Genomic DNA, 14,762 nt, shown 5'->3' on the forward strand with positions numbered 1-14,762 from the left:
AAATTAATAATAAATTAAATTTTTAATAATAAAAAATAAATAATATTAGTATTATTATTATTATTATTATGGAAATTAGTGACAGTTCATGACAGTGACATGCTTAGTCTCCACTTCCTTCCAATTTAATTTATTACAATACAATCGATACCACGTTACATACATTCCTCGCGACGCGTGGAGAACCCAATATATATTACTGGAATTCTGCATTTAATTAGATTAGTTAAATTATAAGAAACGAAATTCCACGTCTGCACGCCGCCACCAATCAAACGATTCCTTTTCGTCTCCCCAACCCCCGTAACTGGATAAGGGGCTTTTGACATCCATCGTTCTCCGTTCGACACGTGTCAGTTGCAGCGTTATGGTCGGGCGAATTTTGACTGGATAACCGTCCCCGCTCCTCTCTCTCGTATGCACACAAACGCGTTCACTGTTATCGTTCCCACAGCCACACGAGCGTAACCCCCTTATCCCCCGGACTAGTAACGCCGTCGAATCCGGTGGCTGTCGCTTCCGCCACGTCACCCTTTCCCTTCACGCCGTCAGTCAACCCCCCTCGAAAGTGACGGTCCATCCTCATGTCCCCCCATGCAATTGCTCCGTAGCTCCACGTGGCCCCCACCCCACTCACAACGGACGGGCCACAATTCATCTCCCCATCCTCAACGAATTGACCATAATGTCCTTCCATTCTCGCACGTGCCCCTAGATCTCGATGGTAGTCTTGTCAAATCGAAACGGCTACATGTGATTGAGCCCTCTGATGGGGGACCCGGAACAGGAAACAGCTACCTCTAATTCTGGCTTCATTTTTTTGCCACGTGCAGCGGAAACTTAGCATCCGGCTTCGCATTATCCCACATACTTCCAACCACAAAAAAAAAATTATATATATATATATATATATATATATATATATATATACATGAACATATTTGAGACAAAAAAAACGTTTTATTTTCACTTCGGTGAAAATTAAAATGATTTCTGCGGTTACCCCAACACCAAAACCCGTCTGGCGTACAGTAAACGGCACGCTTCTGTCACAAATCATCAGACAGGTGTCGTGTCGAGTAGTCGGTAAAGCATTTTTTAACGTACAAAACCGTTGGATGCCTGAACTGAATCCTCGACCGTGCGATCTCGGGAAATGGAAACGTGGACGGTAAGGGAGCGGTTGGTGATGGCAAATGGATCACGCGACGGGAGGTAGTGGCCATGGTTGGCTCCGACAACCGGATACAGGCGGTGACGCCGCGGGGAGCGTTACCGGATGAGCCGGTTGCCGGGTGGGGAGGGGTCAAAGGCATAATAAGAGCGGGGGGGGTTTAAGCCAAAAATGGGATGGTTTAAAGAGAGGTTTTGGCCATCGATAAAAGGGGGGGAGAGGGAGAAAGATGTATATATAAATCGTAGATTTGGAAGAAGTAGAGGAAAAAAATAGAAATTGAGGGGTGGAGAGAAACGATTCGGGAAGAACAAAGGCGTTGATGAGGAGCGACTTGGGTGGGAATTCCCGATTGAGATCTGGAGTCGAGCAAGTTGGAATCCTCCGATCTCGTTTCCGCTTGAATACGGACGGGTGTTCGGCGGACGTCCGGCGTTTTCCCCGCGATCTGATGCGAGTTTGAGATCACATCGTGTTCTTGAAGGTAAGCGGATGGAATTCTGCTCCATTTCAGGTGGTTAATTCTTCTCGTGGACTCGGCAGCTCCGGATTCGGTGCATTTCTCTTTGGTCCTAGCCAATACCGTGAATTGTGCCTCGCTTACGCCTTTCGTGATGAATTTGGCTTGCTCTTCCGTGATCCCGTTGGTTTGTCTATTTGGAGAAGCGATCGGAACTCTTTCGTGTACAAATTTCAGTAATTTTGTTTTAAATTCTGTTGAATTCGTTTGCGATCCGATCTGCGCCTGTGCAATTCATCTCGAGCATAAGGATTTTTCTCTATCTCTCGTTTCTTTTCTTGGGGTTTTGGATCTGGAATCTCAATTTCGTAAGCCTTACGGTTCCTTATGCTTGTGATATTTGTCTTGGTCGCTTCTTTCCAGGGTTTCGTGATCTCTTAAAACTTCTTCCGTCCCCGGTGTAGGAAACTTGTGTTCTTTTCTACTTTAAACCTCTTTTCCCCGCTTGAGCGAAAATTTCGAAGTAACCTGACATGGTAAATCTGCGATTTATCCTGGACGTACAGAAGCTAAATTCCCCATCTCAATGTCTGCTGTAAATCCTCGTTTTTCGTATTAAGCTCTGTTCATGAGGTTTTGGGTTTTTGAGATGGGTTTTGATCATTTTGTTATATTCTTCTGTCCATCGTTGTAGTTTTAAGACCTAAAAGAAGGAATTTTACCTGATAAATGAGACAACATATGTTTAGTTTCCGTAGAATTTGCCCATGAGATTTTTCTTTTCTTTGTTAACTGATTTCTTTGAAACGCATTCTCAACTGGAAGTGGCAAATACCCAAGCAAGCTCACTTATCCAAAGGATTGCATTTGTTTCACAGAAAATGTCTTCTGGCATTGTGGAACTTGGATTGTTATTTTTCTACTCTTTGTAATTTTATTAATCACGTGAAAGTTTAGCAATTCCTTTCGATCTCAATTATGGATATTTCATATATTTTTCTTTCGGAATTCATGACAGATTGTAGATACAGTGATGCTTCTCTTTTGCAGTTGCTGAGTTTCTTCTTCCTATGAGTCTTTGGGATATGGTGTTGCAAAAGAGAGTGGATTGTGGATCCAGTGGCTACCAGGCCCCTGTGATGCCACATTTTCCAAGATCAGCTAAGGTATATTTGTTGTCCCAATTTGCTCTTATCTTTGTTTGGCATCTACGCTCTGCGTAACTCGTCACGGTCCATCTACAGGGGAAGCGTTCTGTAAGAAAGAAGGTTGAGGACAACCAGATGTGTGCATTCGATTTGCTTGCAACTGTAGCAGGCAATTTATTATCGGAAAGGGAGAATTCTTTGACTCCATGTAATGATACTGGAACATCTAACACCGTTGCGGTTAAGGATACTGTTAACCAAGATCAATTGGATAAAGAGAAGCCATGCAAACTTGAAGCTTTTGATTGGTTAAGATGTTCTGAAGATTTATCAGGTCCCGAAAATGACCTCAAAATGCAGATCAAGCATGACATAAGGGAAAACACCTCAAAAGCAACATCGTCTGATCCTGCTTCTCTCTGTGTAAAGTCTGACATATCAGATGAGGATCCTATCAGTGGAGAATCTAAGTTCTTTGGTGCCAGTGGTAAAATTGGACATGCTGTCGATACTGTTGCGGAAAGATATGCCATGGGAAGGCCTTATTCTAGTCCTGCAGGATCACTCGAATGCAAAGAAGATGGGAGCAAGACACCGCAGCAAGCTGAACGACTAGTGGCTGGAAATGCGGTAGATGGAAATGCTCCACATACGTACAGTTTGAATGATGCTATGGATTTGGATGGCAAAACTCCTGCTTTAGTTAGCTCTGACAGCAGTTTTGAAGTTCCCCTATACAGGAAGAACACCCCTTGCAATAGTTCCTTTCCCAAGCAGGATGAGTGCATGGATCTCCCTATAGATAAAGATGGTGATGAAAATTCTTCTGGATGCACTCACCCTACTATTGTTACTAACAAGGCCTCTAGGTTGCAGCGTATAGGTGACCGTAGGATAAGGAAGCTTTTAGCATCAAAGTTCTGGAAAGTATCTCCAACAATGTTGCAGGATGGTGAGGCACCTAATAATGATACTACAAAATTTCTTCCCATCCTTCTGATTGATAACTTGGCAAGCAGAAATTGTCATTAATATTTTTAATTCTATCATTCAAATAGCATATTCATCTTAGTTCCCTTTCCATTTCAGATGTAGACCAGAAGCCTGCTTTACGAGGCAAGAGAATGTGTTATACACGCCAAAGAACGCAGAGGAGCTCCTTCAAGAGAAGGAAATTATTTTATAACTGTTCAGTATCAGCTTCTGATGGGGGGATTTACAGTGAAGGTGTGTCAAATATATGTGAGAAGGGTAGGATCAAGTTAGAAACAAATGATTTGCATGCCACTTGGTTTGGAGGTTGGTTATATATAGGCTATCTACTTGCCTTATCCACCTGCTTGGATGCTTTTGAATTTTGAGTCAAAATCATTTCTTTTTAATTTTTGCAGCAAATAGTGCACCGTCCTCCACAACAGGACAGAAGCCATGCTGTGAATTGCCAGACTACCATGGTAAACAGTCAACTTAGTACATCATATATTCGTCACCATTATATGTCATTGATTATTTTGAGAACCCTGACATGATTAGGTTCTGAGCTGCAATCTTTTCTACCTCTTTGTTTCAGTGAAACTCAGCATTAAGTCTTTCAAGGTGCCAGAACTCTTGATCGAAATTCCTGAGACTGCTACAGTTGGTTCCTTAAAGGTATTTTGCATTTTTGTCAAATTATCAATGCAATTTTCTTTTTCTAAATAGAGGACTGTACCTTGCCACAGGATTTACTTTGCATTTTCAATGTGATACAAGGTGTGAGAACAACAATTCTATGATAATCAAACTTAATAAAAGCCATTTATCTTATGCTCAATTTTAGAGTTGACTTGTTGTCTAGGATGATAAAAACTTGTGCTTTAATCATAAACCAATGACATTTTCCGTGTGTCCAATTTAATTCGTTGTGTCGGAGTACACATCTTATCTAGCTCACTGTTTCTCTTTGCTTAGAATGAGCCTGTCTGATGTTTTTTCTTTACTTGAAAGATTTTTGCTTCCAAACAATGTTCTCAATTTGTAGTTTGATGATTGATGGATTTTCTTTTCTTAAAAAAATATCATTATTTTTCAAAATGATGTTTTTGTTTTTTAATTCTGTGTGTTATTATATCATTGCAATTATGTGCAGAGGACAGTTTCAGAGGCTGTGACTGCTATCCTTGGAGGTGGACTGCGTATCGGTGTTCTTCTTCAAGGAAAGAAGGTTAGACATGACAACAAGACCTTGCGTCAGGCAGGGATTTCCCAAGGTGACAAACTGGATAACTTAGGCTTCACATTGGAGCCAAATCCTGGACAAGCCCCAGCATCGCTAACAGGTTCTGAAGACCCTCATTTCCTTGGCCTTGGTTGTGCCCCTGAACCACTACCACTCGCTAGGTAATTGGATTACAGGAACCTTTCCGTTTTTGTTAGCAGATAATTCTATAAAGGTTCTCTTTTACGGTTGCAAATTCTATTGTCAAGGAGATACCAACTGCCCTATAACATGATTTTGTAATTTTCTTTAAGAAACTAAATGTTTTTTGTTAATGATCATTTTGTACATTTCATAGGATACCACCGACTGCCCCTGCCACTACAGATCAGCGGGTATCTGATGCTTCTCCGCAGCCTATGACGACCTGCCCTGAGAGCGATCACGATTCAGTGTATTCCCCAGCTGATGCATCATCACCGGAGAAGACAACAGCAAACTCACTAGCTCTGGTTGCTGTCCCACCGACGAACGTCGAGGCACTGGCCATGGTTCCACTCCGCAGCAAGCCCAAGCGGCCTGAGGCTGCTCAGCGCCGGGTCAGGAGGCCCTTCTCGGTGGCCGAAGTGGAAGCCCTGGTACAGGCAGTTGAGAAGCTTGGGACCGGAAGGTTTGCTTTCATTTTGCTACACTGATATGTCAATAATAGATCATTGCAGGCAGGATTCCTTACGGCTGCACGTATTCATTCTACAGGTGGCGGGACGTTAAACTTTGCGCCTTTGAGAATGCAAACCACCGTACTTACGTAGATCTTAAGGTAATTACTGTCATGAACCTAGCATCAAGAATACGAGAACCAACCCTTGCATGCTTCGACTTCTTAATCGTCAAATGTATCAATCATGTGCTTTTGACTCGCACATTTTGCTTCCGTTTCAAGTCTTACTAGTTCTTTGATTTAGTAGACCATGTAGGATGGTTAGCAATATCTGTGTGTCCCAGCAAGGAAAAGCTTGTGTTTTTAGCATGCTTGGAGCTGCCTTTACGTATCAAATTTAAATTAAGGACTTCTATCCAGGACGAATCTTCCTGTCATGATTCAAAGCAATGTGTGCCGTGTGCTAATCGTGGTGAATTCTTTTTGTTTGACGCAGGACAAGTGGAAGACCTTGGTGCACACAGCCAGGATCTCCCCACAGCAGAGGAGGGGAGAACCGGTACCTCAGGAGCTCTTGGACCGGGTGCTCGCAGCCCATGCCTACTGGTCCCAGCATCAAGCCAAGCTCCAGCTGAAACCACCACCTTCAGCTGAGATCTGCCAGCTTCTCTAGCTCCACAATCTAAAAGCCAATTGACCCATGTACAAAATCCCAAAAACACACTCACAAAAGAAAGAACAAGGTAAAAGTAGTAGATGAAACTGCATAATAATTAATATTCACTCACACCATTATTCTTGAAGCCAGGGGGTTCTTCTCCTTGTGAAGTAACAAGGGAAGGAGCTCTCATTGGCGCTTGTACATGACGACTGATGATGATCCAGGGAACAATTGGGCATGGGTGGTAAGAAAAAAAAAAAAAAGGAATAAGGCAGCTGCCACTAACAGGATTTGTTCATCTAGTGCACATCCACAGGCTGACTGCAACCAGTGACCTCTCATTCTTTTAACTCATTCTTTGTTGGGGGAATAGGAGATGTCAAGAATGCATTAGCCGCATTAATCAGGTCATCCTGTTGCTTTTCTTTTCATGTTGTAATATTTACTGAATTCATTCTCTCTCAAACATTTATTTGATGTAACATTTAATCCAGATGTTCCTGCAGTACAAGCCATTCAATTCATGCCGTGATTGCTCTGTTACTGGTTCTCATTCAGCATTTATTGCAAATTCTAGCTGTTCCTAGTGCATTAGACGTGGCAGAAACACCATTTTAGGTGGCAACTAATCGACTAATACAATGTGAAAACAAGAGAAACCCATTTGTGCATTGATGCAGCATTTACTTGACTCTGTAGATGTATAAACAGAAAATCTTAGAAAAAATATTTAAAATAATAATAAAACAAGATTCGATCGTTCTTGATTTGACTAGTGAATAAATTTTATTGATAAAAAAAATCATATAATCGATCCAAATAGTTGACATCCTGTAACTAAGTAAACTAGTGGAGATGATAAGTATTGATTACTTTAAGCAATGCAAATGCAACTTGCACTTATTAAAAAAAACTTCTTTTTTTTTTTTGTCTTTTCGATTCTCATTTCTATCTCATCTTTTCTCTTAAAACTTTCATCTAGTTAACATGAGTTACAAAGTATATGAAACTTTCGGTCTTGTCTCTCTCTATGCTAGTAACGAAGATGGATAACTTGATATTATCATAGAAGATCATCTTTTCAAGATCAAATGATAATTGAATCTAAAAGTTAATCTAGACATCAAGAAGGTTTCCTCATAGGATAGGAATGACAGACTAATCTATACGGTAACTTCCTAGGTAGGATTCTTTCTTGAACTTGCTTTAAGACATGGTTGGAAGATTTTTTTTGTTTTTATTTTTATTTTGTGGAGAATATGAATTATATATTATTGGGAGGGTTATGATTTTTTAGAGGGCAACTTTTAACCCTCATTTCAGTTTTTGTTAGAAAAAATTAAGTTCATTCTCATTTGGCTGCAACTCTTTGGTCTTTCCTCCGGAGCTCATTCAATCCAATCTCCTCACACAATTTGTCTCTCAATTAAACATATTCTTAAAAATAGACTAGGGTATCCTCTCTCACACAAGGGGTAAGTATGCTTGTATCTGTGTACTTCTAAATCTTTCTCAACCAAGTCCCTTAGGAAATTTGGATTTAAGTTAGGGTTTTTAATTTTTTTTCACATAATTACATTTGAAAACATTCTCAATATTTACTTCGGCAAAGTGGGCCATAGAACCACCCATCCCCTCGACCTTCCTTGCTATTCCTATCGGAACATAAGGTTTTCCATCAAGACAACGAAGGCTAGGGATGATCTCCTTTACAAACCTTGAGTCCATGTTCAAAGCTATACTAAACCCAAGCCCGTTAAGACCAACCTGCATCTTCAAGACACAGGTAAAAATATCTCTTTCGACCCACCAAGTAACACCCTCCCCTTGATATGGTTCAATCTATTCATACCCATCATGTATCTGTATCCGACCTAAGCCTTGGTCAGGAGGTGACCCAAGTCTCATCACTTATTTCCAATGTAGTGTCCTCTTCGATGAAGGTTCTTAATGCAATAACTCATTTGTTGTCTTGTTTGTCACTCTTTTGCCAATGCTTGTCACTATGTTGTTGGTGAGCTCAAAGGCCATTGAAGGTCAAGCGGGCAAGTTAATGTCATCACTCTCTCAAGCCTCTTAATATGTCATGTGTGCCCAGGAGTAGCACATATTTTGAACTTAGAATCGACTCTAATCGTTCACCTATTTCGACAATAAAATTTTCTAAAACCCATCACTTTTTCTATTATAAAATTTTTTAGATCGAGAATAAAGTCATTCACAATTTGCTTTCCAGATCATTCTCTCTCTCTAACCCTAATTACTTAGACCCAATATTTTACTCTATCAGCACCTGTCCACTCTAAGCTCCTCCCTCTTAGTGGAAGAGATTCTATATCCCTAGCCTTAAATCTGTTATTGAACATACCCTATCGATAACTTAGGAAGAGATCCTAGGATTTTATCTCCTTTATTGCTCCTGAAATATCTTGCCTCATGGCCTTTTAAATAAAACCTTGCTCTCAATAGATAACTCCATTTGAAATAGTGGCCTCAAGCAAGAATATAATAGCTCGAGTAAGAAGAAAATAATATCAAAATTTTTGAGCCTCGGGGGCATCATCCCGTTTCTCTCGTTAGTATATAAATTTTTGAGCCTCTTTTGATTTACTAGGCTAACTAGCCTCCTTGCCCTACATTACTCAAATTATCTTCTTAAAATTGAATTAGCTATTCACAAGATGGGCCTCGATAAAAGCTTAAGTCTTAATGGATTCAATATGAAATTATTTGTAGCGTCTAGAATATTCTCAACAGGAAGGAAGATGAACAAGTAACAGGTAAAGTTTTGAGCATGGTTGCAGTATAAATAGTGACTCAATTAGCAGCATCAGCGTAAGAAAGGAAATGTTGGAAGTTGAAGAGAAGACAACTGAGGGAAGCTGTAAAGAACAGCAAGGGAAGCACTCTAGATGGTTGAACCAAAAAATAGTACTACTCCAGCTATGGCAGAGTCCTCCAACTATTCAAGACAAACAGTGCATCAAAGAGTCGTCCACACTCTCAAAATCAAATGGGAGAGTAGTAGCAACTCTATATTGCCAACCCAGGAAACCGAAAAGTGCGATATAGACAGATTCGAAGCACAATGATAGGAAAGATGTACAACAGGTGACAGAGATCTGATTGTTAAAACAAGACTCGGCCTTTTGTTATCGATGGCGCCTTCAGCTTCTGAGATTTTCTTCAATTGGTACAAAGAGGAGATGCCGGAGGCCTATGATGAGCAACCTTCCCCTTGGCACATTCGTTCGATCTTCTCCGAAGCGACCTGTGTGAGTTGCTACCGATGCTTTGGCCGCTCGACTTCTGTTCACTCTGAGGGCTTCTCTCTGTGTCTTTAGCATCCTGAAGCTGTTCTAGTGCAGCCACCACTTGATCCATGGTTGGTCTGTACCTTGCTTCCGAGGATAAGCACTGGAGCGCGAGGACAGCAGCCTTTTGGGCTCCTACGAGTGAATACTGCCCTCCCAATCTTGGATCCAAGACGCGGAAGATCTTTCGCTTGCTCGTGAGATAAGGCCTTGCCCATTCCACCAGATTATGCTCTCCTGTCGGCCGGTTCTTGTCCACAGCACGTCGGCCAGACAACAACTCTAGAAGAACAACTCCAAAGCTATACACGTCGCTTTTGGCAGTCAAATGGCCTTTTAAAATGAACATGTATGAAATCCAGTGTCAGTACGTTCTCATACTTCAACATCATATATGCATGCATATGCTTGTCCAGAATGAAAGTTGTTTGGCTGCATGCGAACAACTTTCAAATGAAAAGTCAGTTTGAAAAAATATTGGTAAGGAAAATCATGACTATGTGTTGCAAAAATATTGGTAATTGCAAATGCATTATAGGCCAGACAACAACTATCAATTATGCGATCATGGAGAGAAAACATTCGACATGTATAAGAAGATCACCTGTTGCAAGGTACTCGGGAGCTGCATATCCATACGTTCCCATGACCCTTGTAGATACATGACTTTTGTCACCTGTTGGACCATCCTTTGCCAATCCAAAATCAGACAGCTTTGCTTCATGATTCTATAAAACCACAAAAAAAATGTCAGTGATTTTTGTCAATTTTGAAGGAATAATAAATAAAAGCCAGAAGACCACTGACTGAATCTAGAAGCACATTAGAGGCTTTAAAATCACGATATATCACTTTTGCCACATCGCTATGCAAAAAGGCAAGCCCTTTTGCAGCTCCAAGTGCGATCTTCATACGAAGTTTCCAAGATAGTGGTTGAAAATATGAACCCCCTGCGTCAATATCAAATTACAGCGAAGAACGATCAGAAGAGCTGAATGACAATCGACAGTAGTCATTTTCAAAGAAATGCTTCAGCCTATCCAATGGATCGGATGTAGATCATATATACTTACTCCTGAAGAGGTGGTTTTCCAAGCTCCCTCGAGGCATGAATTCATAGACAAGAAGCCGTTGCTCGTCCTCTAGGCAGTATCCAATAAGCTTTACAAGGTGCGGATGAGACAATTGACCAAGATAATTTACCTCTGCCTACAAGAAACCGAAACAATGTCAGATTTGTTGCAGAAAACAGAGCACGCTTGCCGACATACCGTGACATGTTAAAGATAACCTTATACGAAGGCACTGAATAATCAACTCTCCAGATTAAGCTATTGCTAAATAGTTAAATTAAAAGGAATTAAAAAAAAAACTCAATATACGCAGAGTAAAATGATACTCACCAACCATTCCCTGTGACCTTGATGACCTTCCTGGTTCAGCTTCTTCACAGCAATAACCACTCCAGTGCCGGGTTTGGCAGCTGCAAGTGTGTGCTCATCGATCCATCCCTTGAATACCGAACCAAAGCCTCCCTCCCCCACCACACTGTCCGGTCGAAAGTTTCTGGTGGCTATTCTCAGTTCAGTGAAGGTAAAGCTCTTCACATTCACTGACTGCAAGATCTCACCCTCGCTGCGCGGGGTTGGAGGCACAGATGCTGCAGACACCTTGCTACTAGAACCACTTAATTTCTTTCCATCCCTGCTACTGCTTTTAGAGTGAAGTCCTAGGCACGAAAATACGTCTCCTGGTGAATCAGATTCAGGAGAACTGATCAAAAAAACCTACAACTAAGGAGCAAACTGACACATGAAATTCCCATGCGCTCATACCCCCAAGTTGATCATTAACCCAACATGGTTGTCGAAGAAAAGATTAATGCATTGGCCTCTTACAGAATGATTTTAGATTAACATGACCATAAACACAGAGGTAAGAAAAGTCACCACACCCCATCAAAATCATTCAACCAAATGAGCCTATGAAGACCGAAGTCATGATATGCTACTACATTTATGTACTGTTGTCCGGTAAGACTGATTTCTTGGGATAAAATCCTCAAACTCATCTGGAGATACAAAGATAGGGATGCAAAATAAAGACAGGATAACACCTGCATGAACAGTTATTCACCATACCTCACAAAAAATTTCCGGAAAAGGTAGGTTCAACAACATGCAAAAGAAAGCCCCAAGTTGATCTCTCAAAAACGAAGCCAAAAAACTAGGAGATTTAGTCCGGGAAGACAAATATATCTTTGGCTAAAAGTAAACCTAACCAAAACACACCATCGATCTCTGCATTTAGCTAAAAGGGGTGAAAATGTCACAAAACTCCATTTTTGTTGCTGCCAAACACGTTATGAACACCCCAAAGATCAAACTTTCCATTCCTATACTTCTACATGAACTCCACTCGAGCTCAAAACCCGCTCAAAAGATCATCTTGTTGGTACCTGAGGCAAAGAAGCCGTCGGAGGGACTCTCCGCCTTCACCTGAGCACCCCAGCAATTCCCCATCACGATCCCCCAGCAATTACCTCACGAACTATGGCTCGGGACGGCGGCACCAGATCCGTCCAAGAAGCAATCTTTCCTATAAAAAGCCGGTCGAATCGAGTGCTCCTGCGACCTCAAAAGCGAACACCGACCACCACGGCGGTTCCAGCTAGCGAAAAGCGTTTCCCAGCTGCCGAACTCCAGAATGGAAGCTCAGGTTCCACAACGTGGCACATATTCTGGAGCTGCAAAAGCGATGAGGATAGGAGAACCAAAAGGTGGCTGCTTTCATTCTTCCCCGTCTCCCCTGTGTGTGTTCTCACCGTGCCCCTTCCGCCCCGCCAAGGTTGTCTTCACACCGCAAACAGTGAGTGGGGGTCGGGTGGTGCTTTGTTGTAATGTCATCAAACACACACGCAGTATAGACCCGATCAAATTCATCCACGTAGCACTAATAACCACGTGTCTTTATTACAGTCGCCGATTATTTCAAGTGTCTCTGGCTAACACCATAAGCTGGTGCCATTGGATGGAGGTATTAATGGCGGGCCCGCTCCCGGTTACGTAACTCAGTCGGAGCCCATCGAGCATTATATTATGATGCAGTGGGAATCGTTATGTACCGCTTGATGGAGAGCGAGGAGTGGCATGATGACCGTCGGATGGGAATCGGACGGTGCATAGACCTGCAGCCGCCGGTGTAAGTGGACCTTCTTTGTCGGCTCCGGTGGACTCCAACTTGCGTGCTGCTTTTGCCCGTTAAAGAATGTATATATACACACACACACATATATATATATATATATATATATATATATATATATATATATATATATATATATATATATATATATATAAAGAAAATAAAAAAATAAAATTAGATGATGAGTTGGAGATCGAATATTAGGAGCTGACATGTTCATGCAAAATACCCAAATATTGTGTACGTAGTAAAATACTTGTTACAACATGATGGATTTGAAGTAGATGTTTTGAGGAAACTGTGGGTGGCAGCAATGGAAACCAGGACGAGCACGTCAACTCGTTCATCATCTCCAGCTATGATTCTCAAGTTATATATGTGAGATGCTGAGCAGATCTGGGAGACTGCTGATAGCAGCTGGTTGACTTCGCTGCTCTCTGCTAGATAATGAAACAACATTGCTGAAGCAATGTCTCTGACATCTAAATTTAACATCAGAAATATTTTGTTTGGAATGATATAACACTGCTTGAGGCAATGTCTCTGAAGCAACGATATAACATGCATCGCTTATTTTGTTTGGAATGCATTTGCCACTAGAAAACAAGTAATGGAGAGAGAGAGAGAGAGAGAGAGAAGTTGATCGAGGCATTTTGATGCATGGCTGCTCTCTACTAGGAGACGAGGCGATCGGACGAAGACAAGCAATGAAGTCTAATCTACTTGGAAGAAACAAAGTTCCCTTTTTTCTTCTTTTTTGGGAACTTTACACATGTGATCTATCCAATGAGAAAAGTTTCATTGACCTTCAAGCGCCTGCAGTTCATTGGCTAAAATGATCCTTTTGTAGGAGCCGCAGCACAGTAGTAGTAGTAGTAGGAAGGAAGGAACTCCCACCTTCATCTGAGAGCCAAACTTTGAGCTACCATGATAAAGAAGATCACAATAAAAATCATGTGTTTCTGTAGCACTCTGCTCCTTGATACCTTTCAAAGTCTCATCTGTCTTTTGGATCTATACCAGCAGAATTCTCTCGTCCTACCATGTCATTCACATGGACATGGCTAAAGATGAGAGTAGAATATTAAAAGGTGAGCATTTGATGTGGATGTTTGTCCACATTTGGCAGCTCATGAGAACCTTCCAATGGCTTTTATTGGGACCCCGCAATTTATGGTTGCAAGTGGGCAGGTGTGCACTCTTAATCTCTCCATTAAATTATATGGACCACAGGGATTAACTCTGCTTCCATTCATGGTTAGGCAAAGGCAGGCAGCCATCCCTTTGACTCTTCCCCAATCCCTTCATCACGAGACCTCTCTTTCTTCTTTCTTACCCCTTCCTTCCCCCCACAAATAATGACTCTGTTGGGGAGCTCCATGACAAGCACCATGCATCAGTTTCCTGTGCTGTACTGTTAACATTATAGTCACAATCACAGAAAAGATAGGAAATCTAGATGCGTTCGGGGTCAAAGCTAAACAAGAGTCATGATGTTTCCAAAGTGTGTGCTTTGGAAATGTTGAAGGCCTTTCGCTTCACTCAATCAGCAACCAGTTTGACTGAAGGATTAAAAACATGTGCAGACGTGAATACTATAACGTGAAACAGATACTATTGTCATTCTGATGCAATCACTGCATCACCATGCACTATTTATTGGACACTATAGTCAAACATTAAATCAACAACTGCAGTATGAAATTTCATTCATTTTTGGGGCTGAGAATGGCCTGACTTCTGTCTCAGAGTCTACAGTGAGTAAGTTTTTAATAGTTATATATATATGAATATAAATACATTGATTACAGTTATTTATAAAAATATAAATAAATGGAAGGAATGGTGAACAATGGATTTTTTTTCCCCAAAAGAAAAATCTTATTCATTTCACTCCCTAATATTTGATCCAATAAACACATGACTATTAGGAATGAATTGTC

The 14,762-nt window shown here is 41.3% G+C and overlaps 2 protein-coding genes across 5 annotated transcripts; one reads left to right on the forward strand and one right to left on the reverse strand.

The window, feature by feature from the left end:
• Positions 1-1,450: 1,450 nt before the first annotated feature.
• Positions 1,451-6,825, forward strand: LOC135646212 (telomere repeat-binding protein 2-like). Of its 3 annotated transcripts, none has more exons than XM_065165522.1 (10): positions 1,451-1,658; positions 2,685-2,800; positions 2,879-3,734; positions 3,872-4,081; positions 4,174-4,236; positions 4,353-4,432; positions 4,911-5,161; positions 5,338-5,649; positions 5,736-5,799; positions 6,137-6,825. In XM_065165522.1, exons 2-10 carry the CDS (start codon positions 2,705-2,707, stop codon positions 6,311-6,313), a joined length of 2,109 nt encoding a protein of 702 aa, XP_065021594.1. In that variant the 5' UTR covers positions 1,451-1,658; positions 2,685-2,704; the 3' UTR covers positions 6,314-6,825. The 3 variants fall into 3 exon arrangements, with proteins under 3 accessions (XP_065021594.1, XP_065021592.1, XP_065021593.1); XM_065165520.1 differs by having other exon boundaries at positions 1,520-1,658; positions 2,653-2,800; positions 6,137-6,447; XM_065165521.1 differs by having other exon boundaries at positions 1,523-1,658; positions 3,872-4,009; positions 6,137-6,447.
• A 2,349-nt stretch (positions 6,826-9,174) lies between these two features.
• Positions 9,175-12,446, reverse strand: LOC135584621 (receptor-like cytoplasmic kinase 176). 2 transcript variants are annotated; one of them, XM_065165453.1, is made up of 6 exons: positions 12,074-12,446; positions 11,019-11,344; positions 10,689-10,824; positions 10,423-10,565; positions 10,220-10,343; positions 9,175-9,948 (listed from the first exon to the last, which is right to left on the reverse strand). In XM_065165453.1, exons 1-6 carry the CDS (start codon positions 12,135-12,137, stop codon positions 9,488-9,490), a joined length of 1,254 nt encoding a protein of 417 aa, XP_065021525.1. In that variant the 5' UTR covers positions 12,138-12,446; the 3' UTR covers positions 9,175-9,487. The 2 variants fall into 2 exon arrangements, with proteins under 2 accessions (XP_065021525.1, XP_065021524.1); XM_065165452.1 differs by having other exon boundaries at positions 11,019-11,365.
• Between the last annotated feature and the right edge of the window lie 2,316 nt (positions 12,447-14,762).

This window comes from Musa acuminata, chromosome BXJ3-8 (genome assembly GCF_036884655.1).
Source record: "Musa acuminata AAA Group cultivar baxijiao chromosome BXJ3-8, Cavendish_Baxijiao_AAA, whole genome shotgun sequence".
Lineage (NCBI taxonomy): Eukaryota > Viridiplantae > Streptophyta > Magnoliopsida > Zingiberales > Musaceae > Musa > Musa acuminata.